The sequence below is a fragment of the Emydura macquarii genome, unplaced genomic scaffold, assembly GCF_026122565.2.
Source record: "Emydura macquarii macquarii isolate MOO-44397 ecotype Brisbane River unplaced genomic scaffold, CSIRO-AGI_Emac_v2 contig_554, whole genome shotgun sequence".
Lineage (NCBI taxonomy): Eukaryota > Metazoa > Chordata > Testudines > Chelidae > Emydura > Emydura macquarii.
The window spans coordinates 6,037,075-6,054,339 of record NW_027130691.1 but is presented as its reverse complement, the minus strand read 5'-3'; the positions used below and the strand labels follow the sequence as shown (position 1 = coordinate 6,054,339).

Genomic DNA, 17,265 nt, shown 5'->3' with positions numbered 1-17,265 from the left:
TAGATTCCCTCGAGTTTCATAACCAGTAATGGATATTTTACATTGAGCACCTTCTGTATTGAATCTGGGTGCTTTTTAACAACACCTTTCATGCTTCGCTTGTTGAAAAATGGATTTAGTTTGAGTTACCTTCCTTACACCTGATACAACCTGTCTATTCATTCCCCTCCCCTGCCCCCTTTTGCTGGAGCATTGTTAGTTGAAACTGCAGTTTCTCCTCATTTATAGCATGAGTGGTTGGTGAGACATAATCTGCTGCCAGAGTGGACCAGTGGGAAAGATTGCAAAGTGTATTAAACACAACTGGAAATTTTAGATGGTAAGTCATGGGGTGTTCAGGATGAAGAGGGCAGAAATCCTAATTCTAATGACAGTCCAGTACTTTGGATAATTGTTTCGGACCCTTTATTTTTCAATTTTAGCTAGTCATTTTAGGATTGATAAAATGTATCCATCACAGAGTGCCTGTGTGAATGTACAGAGTTACTAACCTAGTACACTGAGCACACTCAGAATTATTCTCACGTTACAAGCACTGTAGAGCTAACAGTGGGCAGAGACCAAACCATGATTACCTGCATTCCGGAGTAGAGCTGGGCACAAAAAAATTTTTTTTTAAATAACTTGTTTGTCCAAAAACACATTTTTCCATCAAACAAACCTTTTGGGTTGAATGTGGCAAACAATTTCAGCTGAATTAAAAATGAGAGGGGGGACTTGGAACACTGACTTTTCATTTAAAAATTTAGCTGGATCTGTTTAATTCATAAAAGGGTCAAAACACCCAAAAACTTGTTCTAAAAATTCCCCCCGTCTTTCCCCCCCCCCCCCCCCAAAAAAAAAAAAAAAAAGTTTCTGGTAAAAGAAAATATTTTGTTCAAACCCAAACTTATTTTTTTGTTCAGCTTTTTCAGGTGAGGCACTGAAAAATCATTTGCTCCGCTCTATTTCTAAGGCGCCCATCATAGCATAGACATTAGTACGTGCATGTTGGGGATTTTTCAGGAGACGGCCAATTTTTCTTGCCATTTTGAAAACCACTTGGGTGGTGGGTCTAGAGCAGTAGTTCTCAACCCATGGCCCAATCAGCACACCGCTGCAGTCTATGTGACATCCTCAGGGCTGTACAGGTAGTATACATATTGTGTAGATGTGGCCCACAGTGGTAAATAAGTTGAGAACCACTGGTGTAGACAGACAAGGCGGGGGAAGTGATCTCTTTTATTGGACCAACTCCTGTTGGTGAGAGAGGCAAGCTTCTGAGCTACACTGAGCTCTTCTTCAGGTCTGGGGATTGGCACTTGCTGGTGTGATCATTTTGCAGCTTAGGAGTTAAGGGAAGGTCGTGACAAAAGAGATTCACTGTGAACTGAAGGCTTGCGAGCATGATGTTGCCGAGTCTTGTGCTCAGCCTGCTCTCTGGTGGTAGTTGCTGTACCAGCAGTGCCCTTTGATTAAACCCAGCCTAATGAGTCACGTTCGGATAGTGTGTGTTGGTGAGTTCCGTGTAGTCACAGTGCAATCCGTTCAGCTGTTTGCGAACATGTTCATCCACCTATGTGCAAAAATTCTATTTTTTTTAAACACCACCCCACAAATCACAAAATCTATGAATCCCATAACTGCTGTGGCAAAAAAATGCAGCTGCAGCTATTGTGCTTCAGCAGGTTGTGTGTCTGGATTTGTGGGGCGGGGGTGTCTGGATTTAGGCTAGTTTGTGGCAATGGGCAAGCTGTTTGTTTTCCCTTTTTATGCACTGCTGTGGGGAAGAAGGAACTGCTTGCAAGAAATAAGGCCGTGGGTCCAGTCATGTTCATGCAGAGGGGAAAGAGTGATCAGTTGTGCTCCCACTATTCAGTGCTGTCAGCCGGAAAAATGCAGACTGAAGGCTTTCCCCACCCTCCTCCCATGAGGCCAGGGACAGGGCGCTGTCACTCTGCCCCTAACTGAAATTTAGTTCATAAACAGCTTTGCCTGATCAGGTATTCCAGTAAAACTTCCTCTGAGTAGTGGGTGCCTCTTCCACCCCCTATATTTTGCTGTTGGAATTTTTAATCTTCTGAGGGATGGGATGGCATACATCTGCTTTCTGTGCGAGTCCAAGACTAAAATGCCCTTACAGTATAATAAGCAGCTGAGATTTTTTTTGCTAAATGAAAATATATCTAGACTGGATCTAGCTGATCGGTTTCTGTCGTGCTGTATTAAGCTTACAAAGGCATTTCTTGGTACTCTATGAATCTCAGAGCAGCCAGGTGCCGTTGGATGTGGTAATCCATTTACATAATAGCACCACTGAGTTTGAATGGTGGGTTTCTTTTTGTTTGTTTTTTTGTGAGGGTGGAGATGGAACATGGGTTTTGCATTTTATACAAATACATATGTCCAAATTCCATATGATTCTGTAGAGTGTCTGTTTAGAAACTTGGGCTGTGTCTATACTTGGAGCTAGGGGTGTGATTCTCTTAAGTAGATGTACTTGCACTAGCTCTCATTAAGCTAATGTGCTAATAATAGTGTAGCCACAGTAGGACAGGCAGTGTGTCAGGTTCGGGCAGATTTGGACTTGGGGCAACTAGCCAACGCCCACATTAGCTGCTGCCTTTTCTACTGCAGCTATACTACTAATTCTAGTGCACTAGCTTGGTGGGAACTATTTCAAGTATGTCTACTGGAGTTGGGGAGTCCACATCTCTAGCTCCATGTGTGGACATACCCTGGGTCAATGCATCTTCCCATTCCCCCACCTCTCTGAGAATTTGGGGATTTGATCTGTGAAGATCAAAGATCATTTAAAGATAGATTTGCAGTTCCTGTCTCAGTCTGAAACACTTTAGACTAGCCATAAGGCACAATTGTAACAGTTGCAAACATTAATAAGAAGCTAACATCTCTCCTGGCTGTTATTTGCAGTCTATATTTCATCTGGGGATTATGATTTTAAAAAATGGAAATTGACTTGCTAGATATTGTAAAGTAGATTAATTACTCATATATTATTCTCTATTAGTACTATGTGTCTGTAAGAGATTGTTTCATGCTGAAGTTGGATTGTATGCAATTAACAAAATATGGGGTCAGCAATTACTATGTGGCATAGAAGCAGATTTTTGTTATTCAGGTGGCCAGTGATGTTTCACAGTTAGAAAGCTTCTCCTTCCCCACTTCCTGGAGGTTCCATGTGTAGTCTAACATGAAACAGAATGGCGTACATGAAACGCCACATGCTCAGTGGGACACACCTTCCAGTACATTGCTTTCCTTTCTCCAGTTGTGATTAAAATGTCAGTTAAATGTGGCTCTTGCTCCAGGCAACCAATGTGCAGGTAACTTATGTTAAAGAAATGTGTTTCTCTTCCCCTTTCTTCCAGGGTCAGCATTCTTCAGGGGAGGACATGGAAATATCCGATGATGAAATGAATTCTGCACCAATCACCAGTGCAGAATGTGCCAAAACCATTGTGGTGAACTCCTCTGTTAGCAACTCTGCTGTGATGACTCAGTCGATACCCATGCCCCCACCAGGCTTCCCTCCACTTCCACCCCCACCCCCACCTCAGCCAGGCTTTCCAATGCCACCACCTCTACCGCCACCACCTCCACCAACTCATCCAGCTGTCACCGTCCCACCACCTCCACTTCCTGCGCCACCTGGGGTCCCGCCACCTCATATCTTGCCTCCGCTTCCTCCATTCCATCCTGGAATGTTTCCTGTCATGCAAGTGGATATGATAAATGTCCTGGGCAACCAGTGGGGCGGCATGCCAATGTCCTTTCAGATGCAAACTCAGATGCTGAGCCGCATGATGCAGGGGCAGAACACATACCAGTACCCACCTTTTATGGGAAGTCGGATGCAGTTTGTGAATCTTCCGCCCTACCGTCCCTTCTCAATGGGGGCAGCTATTGGCCGGGGGCAGCAATGGCCACCACTTCCCAAATTTGACCCCTCGGTTCCACCACCGGGTTACGTGCCGAAGAAGGAAGATCCACACAAAGCTACTGTGGATGGTGTCCTCTTGGTGATTATGAAGGAACTAAAAGCAATTATGAAGAGGGACTTGAACCGGAAAATGGTCGAGGTGGTAGCATTTAGAGCCTTCGATGACTGGTGGGACAAGAAAGAACGTCTAGCAAAGGTAGGAACTCTTACTGCTTCATACGTTAGATCTGTGCAGATGGTTCTAGAGAAGAAGGGTTTAAGATGTTCCAAGGCAGGCCATGGGTAATTAGCAGTAGAGGAGTCAAATTCAAGGAAATGTAAGGATGAATATCAGGAAAAGGTCCTTAAGTGTGAGCAATAAGACTAAGGAATAGCCTTCCAAGGAAAGAGGTAGATGTCCCATTAAAATTAAATTGGAGTGGATGAATCCTAGACTAAATCATTGAGAACTCTCATTTCACTTGACTGGGACCAGGATTTGGCTCTGGTTGACCTAATAAACCTGTTCTTTAACTTCTAGGATACCATAGATCGTGCACTAGCAAAGGTCATTTCCCTAGCTGTATCCAGCACATGCCAAAGAATGAACCTCCTCTAGGGCAGCTCACCTGTGGAAACCTTTGAGTGCCTCATTATTAATATTCTGTTTGAAGTGTGCTGTAATTATATAAGCATAGCCCTGTAGTGCCAAAGGGGTTACCTGCATTCTTTTATAAGAGCAGTGTTGTGGTTGGGATGGCTGCTTCTGAAGATAGTCAGGTGAAGAACATTGTAAGCACATATATCCATGGAACTCCTTCATTTTGGAAAGCCTTAGGAAAACTTTCAAGAAGTAGAGATCTCCTCTCAGGCCTTAGAAACCCAGGCTCCTCATTCCTCCCCTCCCTTCATTTGCCCCTTCTCCCGCAGTTGTTTCAAGGCCTAAAAATCAAATAACTTGGCAGGTTTTTCCATGAACAACATGCTCAAACTTGCGACAAGCACACATTTAGTCGTGGGCACTCTCTGCTCACTCCAGTAAGGACTTTTTTAGAAGTTACGCTTTTAGATCAGCTGAACAAAGTGTGAGGATTTTGTTAGCCTTTAAAATAAAATTGGATCTTGGCTCCAAAACCAGAGCCAAATGTAAGGCAAGTATTTGAAAGTTATGCTTCTCCAGTGCCACCACTTTCTAATATCAGGCTTCCCTTCTGGGAAGGTTACTCCTAGACCAGGTGTTTTTATGTTAGGTGTTTATGTGATAAAGATATGTAAGCATTCATTATTTTGTGCCGGGACTTTTACCTGCTTAGGGCAGGTGTATACTTCCCAACTCCACACGGATATGTGACTACCATTAACATGAAGGCAAAGTATATGCCTTAATTAGAAGTTTTAGGGATTTTGTGAAGATTTGCATGGACTAACTCAGAAGATTTAAATTGTACTCCATGCAGTGAACACTATATGAGCTGGTAGTTGGCTAATTGGTTCTTTTTAAAAGAAAAGCTAGTAGTATAGAACATTTAAGAGCCCCAAAAATTAAATTCTTACAATCTACTATTTGTTGCAGTGACTTGCAGTAAGATAGCAGCAGGTACATTCTCCAAATTAGACTTTTAGATGTAACATAGAGCCAAGGCCCTCCCCACTTGTTACAAAAATGCCATGGATCTCAAGTAAGACATGAGGTGATAACTCTGCCTTCAGGCAGTCCTCCTCTACTTTTGAGCTGTACTCAGTATTCTTCACTTCCTTTCCAGAACGGTTGGTAATGTAGATTCTGTAAAACAGCTGCCATGTTCCACCTCCAGATATTTGCTGGTTTTTAGTGCTGGGTTTAAATGTCTTGCATCCAAAAGCAAGCATCTCTTGATTAATACTCAAGACATTCTTTTCCTGCCAGTAAACATGTATGAGGGACAAGGTTCCTCATGTTAACAAGGGAGTGAGTGCAGCACAAAAATAGCTAGTAGGTACACAAAGGGAAATGGGATAACTTGAGAAGTTGGTAATGAGACCCTTAAATGATTAAACATAAGTAACCGGTGGCAGAGCTCTTCAGTGGCAATTTGGTCTGTTTTATACACTTCTGCAAAAACTAGCTGTTGTGGTTTCTTCATATTCCTGGAACTTACAGCCTGATTCAGCATAGGAAATATTTCTAAACACAATCTGCGTAGACTCACAGCCACAGCTTATGGCAAAGGTGGATAGTCTAGTAAGATTAATAAAATTACACTTATGAAAACAAGTGGCGCTAGCTAGGCTCAGAAGTAGCAGGGCAATTGATGCTGCTGGGTGTAAGATGAACATCAGCTGGGGCCTGAGAAATCACTGTTGGCACGTTGGCATAATTCACCTAGCTGAATTATGGAGGTTTCAAACCTTCCTCTCAAGTACTGTAGGCCACTGTAGGATACCATCCTGGATGAATCAGTAGTATTCTGTTGCAGTGCAGCAGTTGTATGTAGTGACACTAAATTCCATCAGAAAAATCCATTTGAGTAGTTCACAGGTGTAGTCTTCTGTTGTGTTTGTACTGCACACAACACATTGTGGTTCCCAAGTGCTATAATAATACAAATAATAACTGTCTGATACTATGCAAGAACTGGAGCTCCAAAGCCAGTCTGCCCACTGCTGGCCAGCAAGGTCTGGTGGTCTAGACAAGCCATTTTGCTGATGAACATGGGGCTATTAAAGTAGATCTAGTACTTCCTGTTTTTCTTGCTTGATAGCCTCATTAGGCTTGTTCCATATTAGCAGATATGAGCTGAGCTTGTATCTTGTGTTCAGTTATTACAATGAACTTTGACATATTTAGTTGATGAACAGCACTAGAAGGAACTGATCTTCAGATAACGCTTGTGAAGCCTCATCATGGGATGTCAGTGAATTTTTAGAAATTCATTCTAGATGAGCCAATCAGAAGTAAATCATATTATCCTTCACTTACAAACTGTCAGGAGTCACAGCTCCTTGACACAGCAACACGTTGATCTCTCACCCCCTTGGCTTGGAGGACTCTGAGGCTCTTTATCAGTATGGACTCTGATCCTATTAACTAAAAATGAACATTTAGCTTTTCTTTGGCTATCATCGTTGCTCTGCAAAATTGTGCTTTAAATTAAAAAGGAAACAATCTTTAATTAAAAGGTCCAAAGTCACTTATTAATTCTGTCTGCTGATAAATGAAGTCTAATAAAGTGGGTTTAGGTTATAAAGGCCATTGGTTTCTCTAACTCATCTAAAATTCATTAGTATTGTCCAATGCAACATGGGTCCTGCACAGGTACACGTGTAACTCAGTTACTTGCGTAGTTTCACACAGCTCAGGAAGATCAACGATTGTAGGTTTCTGGGCTGTGAGTGTGAATCTGTATCAAGAATGGCACTGTCTCCAAAAGGTAAGTAGTATCCTCCTCTTTGGGACACGTGGTTCTGGTCAGGGTCCAGGAGCCATTCAGGCAGTTTGAATGTTAGCTTGCTTTCTGTTTGAAGGAGTATGATGGAAAGTAGTGTAAATTCTGGCTCAGTGACAGAAATGTATTGTCTTATTAGATTGCGTATTTTACTCTTAAGTCCCTCTTGCATGTGCTTTTCCTATTTCACTTTTTAACCTGGGTACTGAATTCTGAGTTTCTCTAAAGATGGTAGCTGTGGATCCAGCACGTCATTAGGGAGATCTAAAATGAGCTCTGAATGTAGTGGTACTGCCCATTCACTTTGTGTGTGGAACAAGGCTTGAGGATGTTCACTGCTTTCCTTCGTCAGAACTGCTGGGGTGGCTTCCAGAAACAAGGTTATCTGGAGTGAGGATAGTTCGACACTGGTCAGTTCCCAAAAGGCGTGTGTGGCGCTGGAGTTTGCGTTCCAGCAGGGTGTCTGTCTCCCGTTATAACTATTGCTCAGAGCAGTTAGTGTCTCTTAATATCCAAGATGGAAGAAGAATAGCCATGTCAGTCTCCCATCCTTTTTAAACATGAGTTCTTCCCAGGCACACCAGAAACCCCTCATGGGCTATTTGGGTGTGTTATGGTCTGTTGGAAAGGATGCTAAATGGCAGTGGGCCATTGCTTGCCTCTACTCCATTGACAGGTCGATCCCTTTTTAAAAAACAAAAATTCCCCTCTTGTAAGTCTTTAAGGCCATGATGTTTCCTAGACGTTAAGCTGTATCCTCTTGGGTGTAGAACATATAGTCTATCTGGAAGATACAATTTTGAAAAGACAACTGTCAAAGTTGATAGGTCAAATTTTGGGCTGACGTGCTTCATTTTATTTTCTTTCCCTTTTTGTTTGTAAATCCATATAATTTTTATAAAGCAGTGGAAAAATTTTTATTTTGATAATTCTCAGAAGTATCCCTACAATAATAAACCGATCTCTGTATCCCAACGTCCTGAGGGAAACTTACAATATGAACCCAGCATACCAATGTCCATGCGCAAATAGAAATTGGGAAGGGCATGGAAAACCATTACAAGAGGATTAGGACAATACAGTGTCAAGCAGCTCTGGGATTATAGCAAATGGGGAAAACTTCTTCTCAAAACATTTAACTGAGCTGTTTAATTACTAAGCCATGGTATCTCCTGTAAATATGACTGTATCAACCCTTCACAGCAGGGAGCTTGAACTGAGGTAGAAATTCTTCCAGTTCAGAATGCAACTCTTTTGCACTAGCATCAGAGGTTCATCTCTGCTAAAATGTCTGGTTGTGGTGGCCGGTCTGAGAGCACTTGTGTGCGATCCCCTTTTCTGGAGGACTGGTGGTTCAGTAATCGTCATTTTCCCCCTCTCCTCTGCATCTGCTCTTATCGTACCTGTTTTGGAGTGTGATGTAAGCTACGCACCCTGTCTTTTAAAGATTTATTTTTGCATATATTGTGTTGGTTGTCCTAAAGTTCCCTTAGATGGATCCTGTCACTGTTTAACTCTTTGATGGTTGGGGCATTGGTAGAGGAGTGGCTTAGCTTACCTAATACAGTTTTCATCTCTAATTCATCTGGGTCAAGCCTGACAAATGGAAACCTGAACAAGTATGTTCTGTATTGATAGGCCTCAGCATTGGTATGTCGGGGAGGAGTGAACTAAAGCTCAAACTTCCTAACAGAATCCTCTCCCCCCCCCCCCCCCCCCGCCTCTCCCCTTTTAAGCTCGTGAGATAATGGTGCATCTTTCAGAAGATGCTGTCTTTAGAGAAGCTAAAGCCTGGATAGGTGATGGTTCTTGACCGAGGTATTTGAGTAATTTCCAGTGTCTGTGTGCCCACCAGGTGTTGTTGCCTCTTTAAACATTGTTTCTTTTATGCAGGCGTCACTCACACCAGTGAAGTCTGGAGAAAATAAAGATGAGGAAAAACCAAAGCCAAAGGATCGAATTACATCCTGCCTCCTGGAGAACTGGAACAAAGGAGAAGGGCTGGGCTACGAGGGAATTGGCTTGGGCATCGGGTTGCGAGGGGCCATCCGGCTGCCATCTTTCAAGGTATGAGTTAGAAAACACTAACAGTCTTCCCTGGGCTGAGCATTCACAGTATAGATGCCACCTTCCTTTTTATCCCACACATCCCGTCACTCTCACTTTTCTACTGCATTTCTTGTCAAACAGCCTCCCCTGTAATCTTCGGGGAGAGGGAGCCCAAATCCTTAGTGTCAGTTTCTCTTAACCTTTTCACACCACTTGTGTAAATCTGACTGAGAGCGGCTCTGTAGCAATGCTCGGACCCCAACCTCACCCCAGTTTTCACTGTATTAGGAAACAAAGCTTCAGCACTGTAGCAAAAGCAGTTTCTGCTAGGCTGGGTTATACGCAGTTACCAGTCAGTATGGAGGAGACAATTCAGTTTTAAACCATATTCGAGCAGGAGCTGGACTTGGCATTGGTGTTGGGAATACAACTCTGCTTGCTTTGGTGGGTTTTCACCCATTTAGACTGGAGTAGAATTTGGGCCTAGCTCCCTTTGTAACACAGTTCAAGCATTTTTTGTCAGGCAAAGTGCCTAATCCATATTAGCAGAACCGATTCTGGATTTTACATGTGCTGATTTTTAGCATGTGACTGGGGGTGGAGCAGTTGAGTTAAAACACGCTTGCCCCACTGCATCTCTCACTAAGCTCGTCTGGATATTAACTGCTGCAAGCAATATTCAGAATATGAAAAACGCGCAGTACTCTGCAGCCAGAGAGAGCGAGACCAAACTGGCTGGCTTGTTAGATTTATTCCTACTTTATGCTGGAAGAAAGAAATACGAGCGCACTGGAGTGGAGCATACCTAAATTCCTGACGTTTGAAACTATAAGTTTGCTTTGATGCTTTGTGGTTGTGGTGGGTGAACCTTAATACCTGGAAGGTTTTGCTGCCCCTCTTTGAATTAACCAATCTGGACTGGAAGTCTCAACCTCTTCCACAGTCATGGCATTTCTGCCTCCAGCAAGAGGCAGAAGCATAGGAAAATGGACAATGGTTTGGTGAGAGGAGAGGGGAGTAATTCACTTTTCTGAACTCAGCCATTTGGCCCTGCAGTACTTTTAAGTAAAGTTTCAAGAGTGTATGTGGGGCGAGGTGTCTTCCAGTTCTAATTTAAAACTAACCTTGCTTTGAAGTTTTTTTAGCTGTCTCAGGCTTGGCCTACACTACCAACTTATGTCAGTGTAACTATGTCGCTCAATCCAATCCCCAGAACAACACCGTTATATTGACCTAGGCCCCAGTGTAGACAGCGCTGTGTTGATGGGTATGGCTAAGATTCTGTCGTGGGTATTTTTAGTAAAAGTTGGGGACAGGTCACAGGCAATAAACAAAAATTCACGGAAGCTGCAATCTGTCCCTGACTTTTACTAAAAATACCCTGTGGGAGTGGGAACAACAGAGCTCCTGAGGCGTGCAGCCACTCCAGCCCCACTGCTCCAGTGGGCTGGCCTCCAGTCAGCGGTTCTGCAGCCCTGGGGCTGACTGGCCATTGAGCTGGTGAGTAGCTCCAGCCCTGCCCCAGAAGTCCTGGCGGTCCCAGAAAGTTCTGGAATCTGTGACGTCCATGACCAAATTATATTCTTCTTGTTGGGAGAGCTTCTCCTGTCAACACAGCTCCTGCCTCTTGGGGAGGTAGAGTACCTGCGCCGATGGGAGCATAACAGCATCTTCACTAAGTGCTACAGTGGAACAACAGTGCTGCTGCAGCGCTGTAAATGTAGACAAGCCCTCAGTGTCAGGTTCTCATACATTTTTCCACATCTTCATACGTTTAAGTACCTATAGGTGACAATGCAACCTGTTGGAATTGAGATTTAATACAAATTGGGAGGCAGAATTTCATTTACAACTAAATTCTATTTGTGAGCAAAACAAACAGATCAATAGTTAGTTGTTTTCTGGGTATAAGGTCTTGTATACGCTACTACTTTTGTCAGTATAACTTATGTCACTCAGGGATGTGAATAAACCATCCTCTTGAGCAACGTAAGTTACAACGATCTCAGGGCTGGTGTGCACAAGCACTATGTGGGTGGGAATGCCTTTCGCGGAGGTGGATTTATTCTGCTGAGGAGAGAGCTCTCTCCTGTCAGCATAGAGCATCTTCACCAGAGGCACTACAGCAGTGCAGCTGTAGCACTTTTAGTGCAGACTAGCCCTTAGTTACTCTGCAAAGTAAAGCAGCTGGGATCTGCTTGGGAAGCTGGCTTCTACATACCTTTTTAGAAGTGCTAATTCTGTTCTTTCTTTAGGTGAAGAGAAAGGAGCCACCTGACGCTGCCTCAGCTGGAGATCAGAAGAGAATCAGGCCCTCCACCTCTGTTGACGATGAAGATGAAGGTTTGCAATCTACATTTAATTGATGTGCAGGTGCAAACTACAAAAGCTGAATTCCTTTAAACTTCTCAGCAGCGCGTTAACTCAGTTAAACACACACAGTAAAGAATTTGAGCCAAAATTCATCCTACCTTACTTAAAACTCTGATCAGCTGGATGACACCTCCTCTGGATTGCGTTACCTCAGATTTACTGTGCCACAGTGTATGCGGAACAAAACTCCACCATATTTCAGCTCTGCTGTTGCAGAGCTAGTCAGCCAGAAGAGGGAGCTCAAGTTAGTTTATCAACCACGTTCCAGCGCTATGTTTATATTACCAATACCAAGGCCCTTATGGAAGTAAGCACAGGAAAGCTAACTGAGCCTGGACTTTATTTAAAAAAAAGAAGTAATTTATTTGCTAAATTGGGAGAGGGGGGAGCCTATTTTAAAAATATTTTAACCTTTTAAAAAACTTCACTTCAAACAGTGCAGAGTAAAAATAAGATAAGGGTCAATTGAGGATCTTTTTAAGACTAATGGGCCATTTACTATACCACATAAGCTTGATTGATCCCAACAGCTGTTCATGCAGCTGAAGTAAAGAAGCAAAAGGGTTTATAACTAAGCTTTTTTGTTTAGGTAATTCTAAACATATAAGAACCAGAAAGTACTTTAGATGTGGCTGTGGGGACACATGCTTAGTTTCAATAAACAAAGAATTCCATCACACAATCTAAAGTTTAAACCAGGCTCCCAGTTCTTAATGTGTTCACACTAGTTAGTGTGTGGTTGGGGGTGGAGGGGCACTGGAAGGACTCCCTCAAAATATTAATCCTCGGGTTCTTCCTTCCCTATTTGATTAGTGAAACAACACACAGTTCTGGTGCTGCCCCATATACCAGGTACATAAATGGCCAATGCTCCAGTGTAACACTTCAAGTACCATTGAGATTGCAGCCATCAGCAGCTACAGGACTAAACTCTGAAAAGCTCTCCAAGTCCCAGGAAGCTTGTAGCTAACCTTAAAGCCCTTCCCATTAGATTATCACCTTTTACTCCACTCTTGATAGTGGACGCTGTTTTTACCCCTGACATTTACCTTTGATGAGTCCCATTCTGAGGCACACACCAAAATTTAATCCCTTTCTGAGGTTGGCGGTATCTCGCCTCTTCAAGAGCAAACCGGGTTAGAACTAGGCAGAATAAATCCACTAGCTGTAGTGTGAGGACCTTCCTATTGAACGGGAGTTCTGGCAAGACCCTGTCCCAGAGAGAGGAGCTACCTATACCCCAGACACTGGCCCAGCTTTTTCTAGGCTTCATTTTCTATCTTAGCTGAGTAACGGGGGCTTTGTGCTTAGTTTTAGGGCCCTATTCCAGTTGCACATGCTTGCAGTAAAAGGAGAAGGATGCTCCAGATGATAGCAGCTTTCTACCCTCCTTTTCCTGACCCTTCTGGCTTTCCCTGTAGAGAACCCCAAACCCTATGTGTGGCAATGCATGGTTCTTCAGCTGCACCTGCATTTAACCTTAACATTGCTGCCATTTTTTCAAATTTCGGACCAAATAAAGGTTGGAAGGCTGATTGGAAGTCTGCAGTCTACAAAGGGTTAACATTAAAGCAATGCACAAAGGGCAGATTGGGTGGCGCTTCAAAATTCTGGGCTTCCTTCAGTGTTCTGCATGATGTGTAATGATACTCCTCTTCCGCTCCTCGCCCACTGCTGTCCTTGCCACCACCCTGTTCCCCCCAGTACACTTTCACCCTACGAAGTGATCTTGGCTTTAATTACCACTTTCATGCTGATGACCCTAAGATCTACTTCTCAGCCCCTGACCTGCCTCACTCGCTCTCCAACCCTGCATCCCACTTTGTCTGGCTGACATCTCCTTGTGGGTGTCTTGCCATTAAAGTAAAATGAACAGGACCAAAACTATGCTCTTCCATCCTCTTCTCTTTTTCTCTCCCCTTTCTCTGACACGGTTGATAGCACCACTGTCCTTTCAGTTATTCAACAAGCCCCTGACCTGGATGCCATCATTGACTTCTCTGAAATCCCACGCTCCCAGGTCTTATTCAGATCTTGCTGCTGCTTCCATCACATTTCAAGGGCTGGCCTTTGTTCTGCATGTACACTGCTAAAATGCTTGTTCAGGCTCTTGTTAGCTCCTGTCTTGGCTACTTCAGGTGCCTCTTCTCTGGTCTTTGTGGTCCACCTTGTCCCCTTAAAGTCCATTCAAAATGCTGCTGTCCGATATCTGCCTGTTCATCATTCTGAGCATGTCACTTGCCTCTTTGAATCCCTCCACTGGCTCCTCCTTCTTCACTGCCTTTTTCTGCCCTTGAAGGTCCTTTACAACAGTCCCCTTTTTCTTGTTTGTTCTTTGTGTTACCTCTCCCAGTCTGCTGTGCCAGATTTGTCAGCTGTGACCACCCACTTCTCCCAGAACTGTCTCCTCTCTCCTGCACACTACCACTTACACATGGAGTGTCTGCCCCAAACTAGTCCATAAAGCCACTGTCCCATCCTCCAGTAAAAGGCTCCTCGAGACACTTCCGCTGGAAAGCTTATGATAAATTGCCAACTGATAATGGTTACGTAGAGGGCCACTAGGTATGAAAGATATCCTTAAAATTTCTTTTTCATTCGTGTCATAATGATACGCTTATCTGGCACGTTAGCCTCATCCTCCCTCCCCATTCCCTCCTCTTGTTTGTTACACCCCTTTGTTGTTCCCTGCCTTAAATCAGCCTGTAAACTCTGGGGGGTAGGGACTCTCTCTTGCATATCACAGTGGGGTCCTGATCCTGACTGGAACCTTTGACCACGGCTGTAATACTATTAATAATAATGTTAGGAGCTTACCCAGGATAGTTGAATCCCTTGACACTGTGATGTTTTGATTACAAATCCCTTCTCTTATTTCCTCTTACCAGAGTCGGAAAGGGACAGAGACATGTCGGATATGACTTCAGATCTGTCTAAGAAGGATGCAGAAGCAGTAGGCCTCCGAAGGAGACCAGCAAGACCATTGGAGCTAGACAGTGAGGGGGAGGAAGGAGATGAGACTTCAGGTAAAGAAGAAGAATCCTCTTCTGAAAAGGAAGATGAGCAGGAGGAAGAGGGAGGATTGGTGAAAGCAGCACCTGGCAAGGTATTTCTCTCCCCTACCCGATGCATCACATAATTAAACTCTGGAGCTCTATAACCCCTAGTCTCCAGCTGTGACCGCTAGACTACACTTATGAATACGTGTAGTTAGAATAGCAGAGAGAAAATTGTATGGGGTACATTTCTGATACTTGATAATATAATTTTCTCACCAGCTCAAAACAAATTCCTCTTTCCATCCCCATTGTATATTACAAACTTAGTGTCTTAGAGATGGCGCAAACACTGTCTGTTAAATTGCCTTTTATTTGATTCTATTGGGACACAACTTTTGAGGGTCTGTACTGGGGTGCATTGGATTGTGTATCCAGAATTGTTGTCTATTTAGGTTTGTATATGGCACTCATTGCTGTGGTACTTGAGATTTTGATGCTTTTATTAAAGCCAATACACAATGTCAATATATTTTTCTAATGAGGAGTTGTCATTAAAATACTAAAATATTTGCTGCCAAAGGAGGAAGAGGAGGAGGAAGAAGAGGAGGAGGAGGAGGAAGATATCGATGAAGAGGGGGAAGAAGATGAAGAAACGGGAGTAGAAACAAGTGAAAAGGAAGACGAGCAGGACTCTGAGGAAGGTACGCAGTCTTACTAGAAACAAAATGAACTTTAGCTTCTGGTTCAGGTCCACATTTTTCTTAAAGTAGAATTGCTCACTTCTAGGCCAGCTCTTAAGCTTGTATTCCCACTTAAATATATATAACAGGGTTGCTATCATTGAACTTGTTCTAATTCTGTGTATATAGATGGAGTTTACAGCACTGGGGATAACAATAACCTCCCACCAAATAAAAAACTTGAGAATAAAATTTGATTTTTAAATATACTATAAATGCCTCCCACGGCCCCAATGATCACTTTTTAATAGTGTGGAGAATAGTTTCCCCATGTACGCTTCATCCAAGCTCAGCAGCAGGGCACAAGCATTTCCCATGCTTTCTAGAAATTCTTCTTGAGAGCACAGAGCTTCAGAGGAGGACAGCTTTGTCTTATGTAATTAAAGAAAAATATTTTCTCCCACTGATTTTTCTTCTAAAAGTGAGCCATCTTTTTGTTTAAAGAAACCCTTGAAAACCAGGAGGAAACACCCCCCCCCCGAAACCCTATCTCAGGGGTGTCAAACGTCCAGTCCACAGGCCGGATACGGCCCACTAACCTTTTTGGTTCAGCCCGTGTACTTTGGTGGCAGTGCATGGAGCGCTGTGTGCATGAGATACAGCGCTCCAAAAGGCAGGAGAGAGACCGTGTGGTCTTGGGGCATTGCGCAGTACTATAATTCTTAATCATTGGTCGATTCTTTTAATCGTAAAATAGTAGTAGTTGTAGAAGTGAATTTACTGCAGTTTTTATATCGCTGATATCTGGCAAATAAAGTATAATACTACATAAAAATGGTTGTGCCTAGTATTTCGATTTATGGTATGTATGGCGCACTTGAAGTACATTTAATTCAAATCTGGCCTGCCATAGCAAATGAGTTTGACACCCCTGCCCTATCCAGTGGATTAATTTCTGTCATTTCACATGCTTGTTCAATGAGGTCATAAAAGGACAGTAATAATGTCTTACCTTTGCAGAAGATGTAGTGAGCCCCACATCTTCCAAAGCTGAAGTTGAATCATCTGATGAAAGTGAGGACTCCTCAGAATTTGAGTCAAGTTCTGACTCGGAGGAGGAAGAGGAGGAGGCTGAAGACCAAGATGGAGAAGCCATGGCTGCTGAAATAGAGTTTGAGTCTGCTAGTCAAGAACAAGCAGATGAAGAAAAAGAGACCATCCTGGAGCTGTTTCCAGTGGAAGACTATATGGAAGCAACAAACCTGGGACTAGAGGCACCAGTTATGGCAGTAAAAGAGGAAGAGATGGAAGAAACCAAGCCAGGGGTAGATGAAAGTGGTGAAGAGCCAGAGGGGTCTACTGCTGCTGAAGGTTTGGTGGTCATGGAGAGAGCCCAGGAAGTAAAGCTAGTGCTGTCCCCTGTTTGCGTAGCAGGTACAGTGTGTTAATGTATTTTGTCGTCTGTTGCTGTGGTATCAAAGTTCAATATTCTCACAGCATCCAACTCTGCATATTTTGGGTACCCCTCTTGTTCTTTCCTTCTTACCTCCTCAATAATGGGTTGGTCCTAGAGATGTCCTTACTGGGGAAGAAGGGCTGAGTTGAGCTTTTGATCATCTGGTAAGGTGTTCTGCAGCTGGAGTTCTACCCATATAATACAAATAATACCCATCTATCCTACAATACAAAACCTGGGGCAGTGAGTCTCGAAGCCCAGATCAGGGGGCTTAGACAGCAGGGCTGTAAACTTGCAGTGGGGACGTTCAGTAGTGAGGGCTGGTTCAGTCTGAAGCCTGGGATCTGAGACCCTGCGAAGG

General features: G+C 43.5%; 1 protein-coding gene across 6 annotated transcripts in view; it reads left to right on the top strand.

Annotated features, from left to right (window-relative positions):
* Positions 1-17,265, top strand: part of SETD1B (SET domain containing 1B, histone lysine methyltransferase) — an 85,383-nt gene that overhangs the window by 49,012 nt on the left and 19,106 nt on the right. For all 6 annotated transcript variants that reach the window (XR_010918220.1, XR_010918221.1, XM_067539596.1 and 3 more), the window contains 6 exons: positions 3,372-4,139; positions 9,241-9,414; positions 11,652-11,739; positions 14,658-14,875; positions 15,349-15,469; positions 16,469-16,882. Coding sequence is in view for 4 of the 6 variants with exons in the window: in XM_067539596.1 (XP_067395697.1) it covers positions 3,372-4,139; positions 9,241-9,414; positions 11,652-11,739; positions 14,658-14,875; positions 15,349-15,469; positions 16,469-16,882 (1,783 nt within the window). In the remaining 2 variants the exon portion in view is untranslated. The remainder of the gene's footprint in view (positions 1-3,371; positions 4,140-9,240; positions 9,415-11,651; positions 11,740-14,657; positions 14,876-15,348; positions 15,470-16,468; positions 16,883-17,265) is intronic.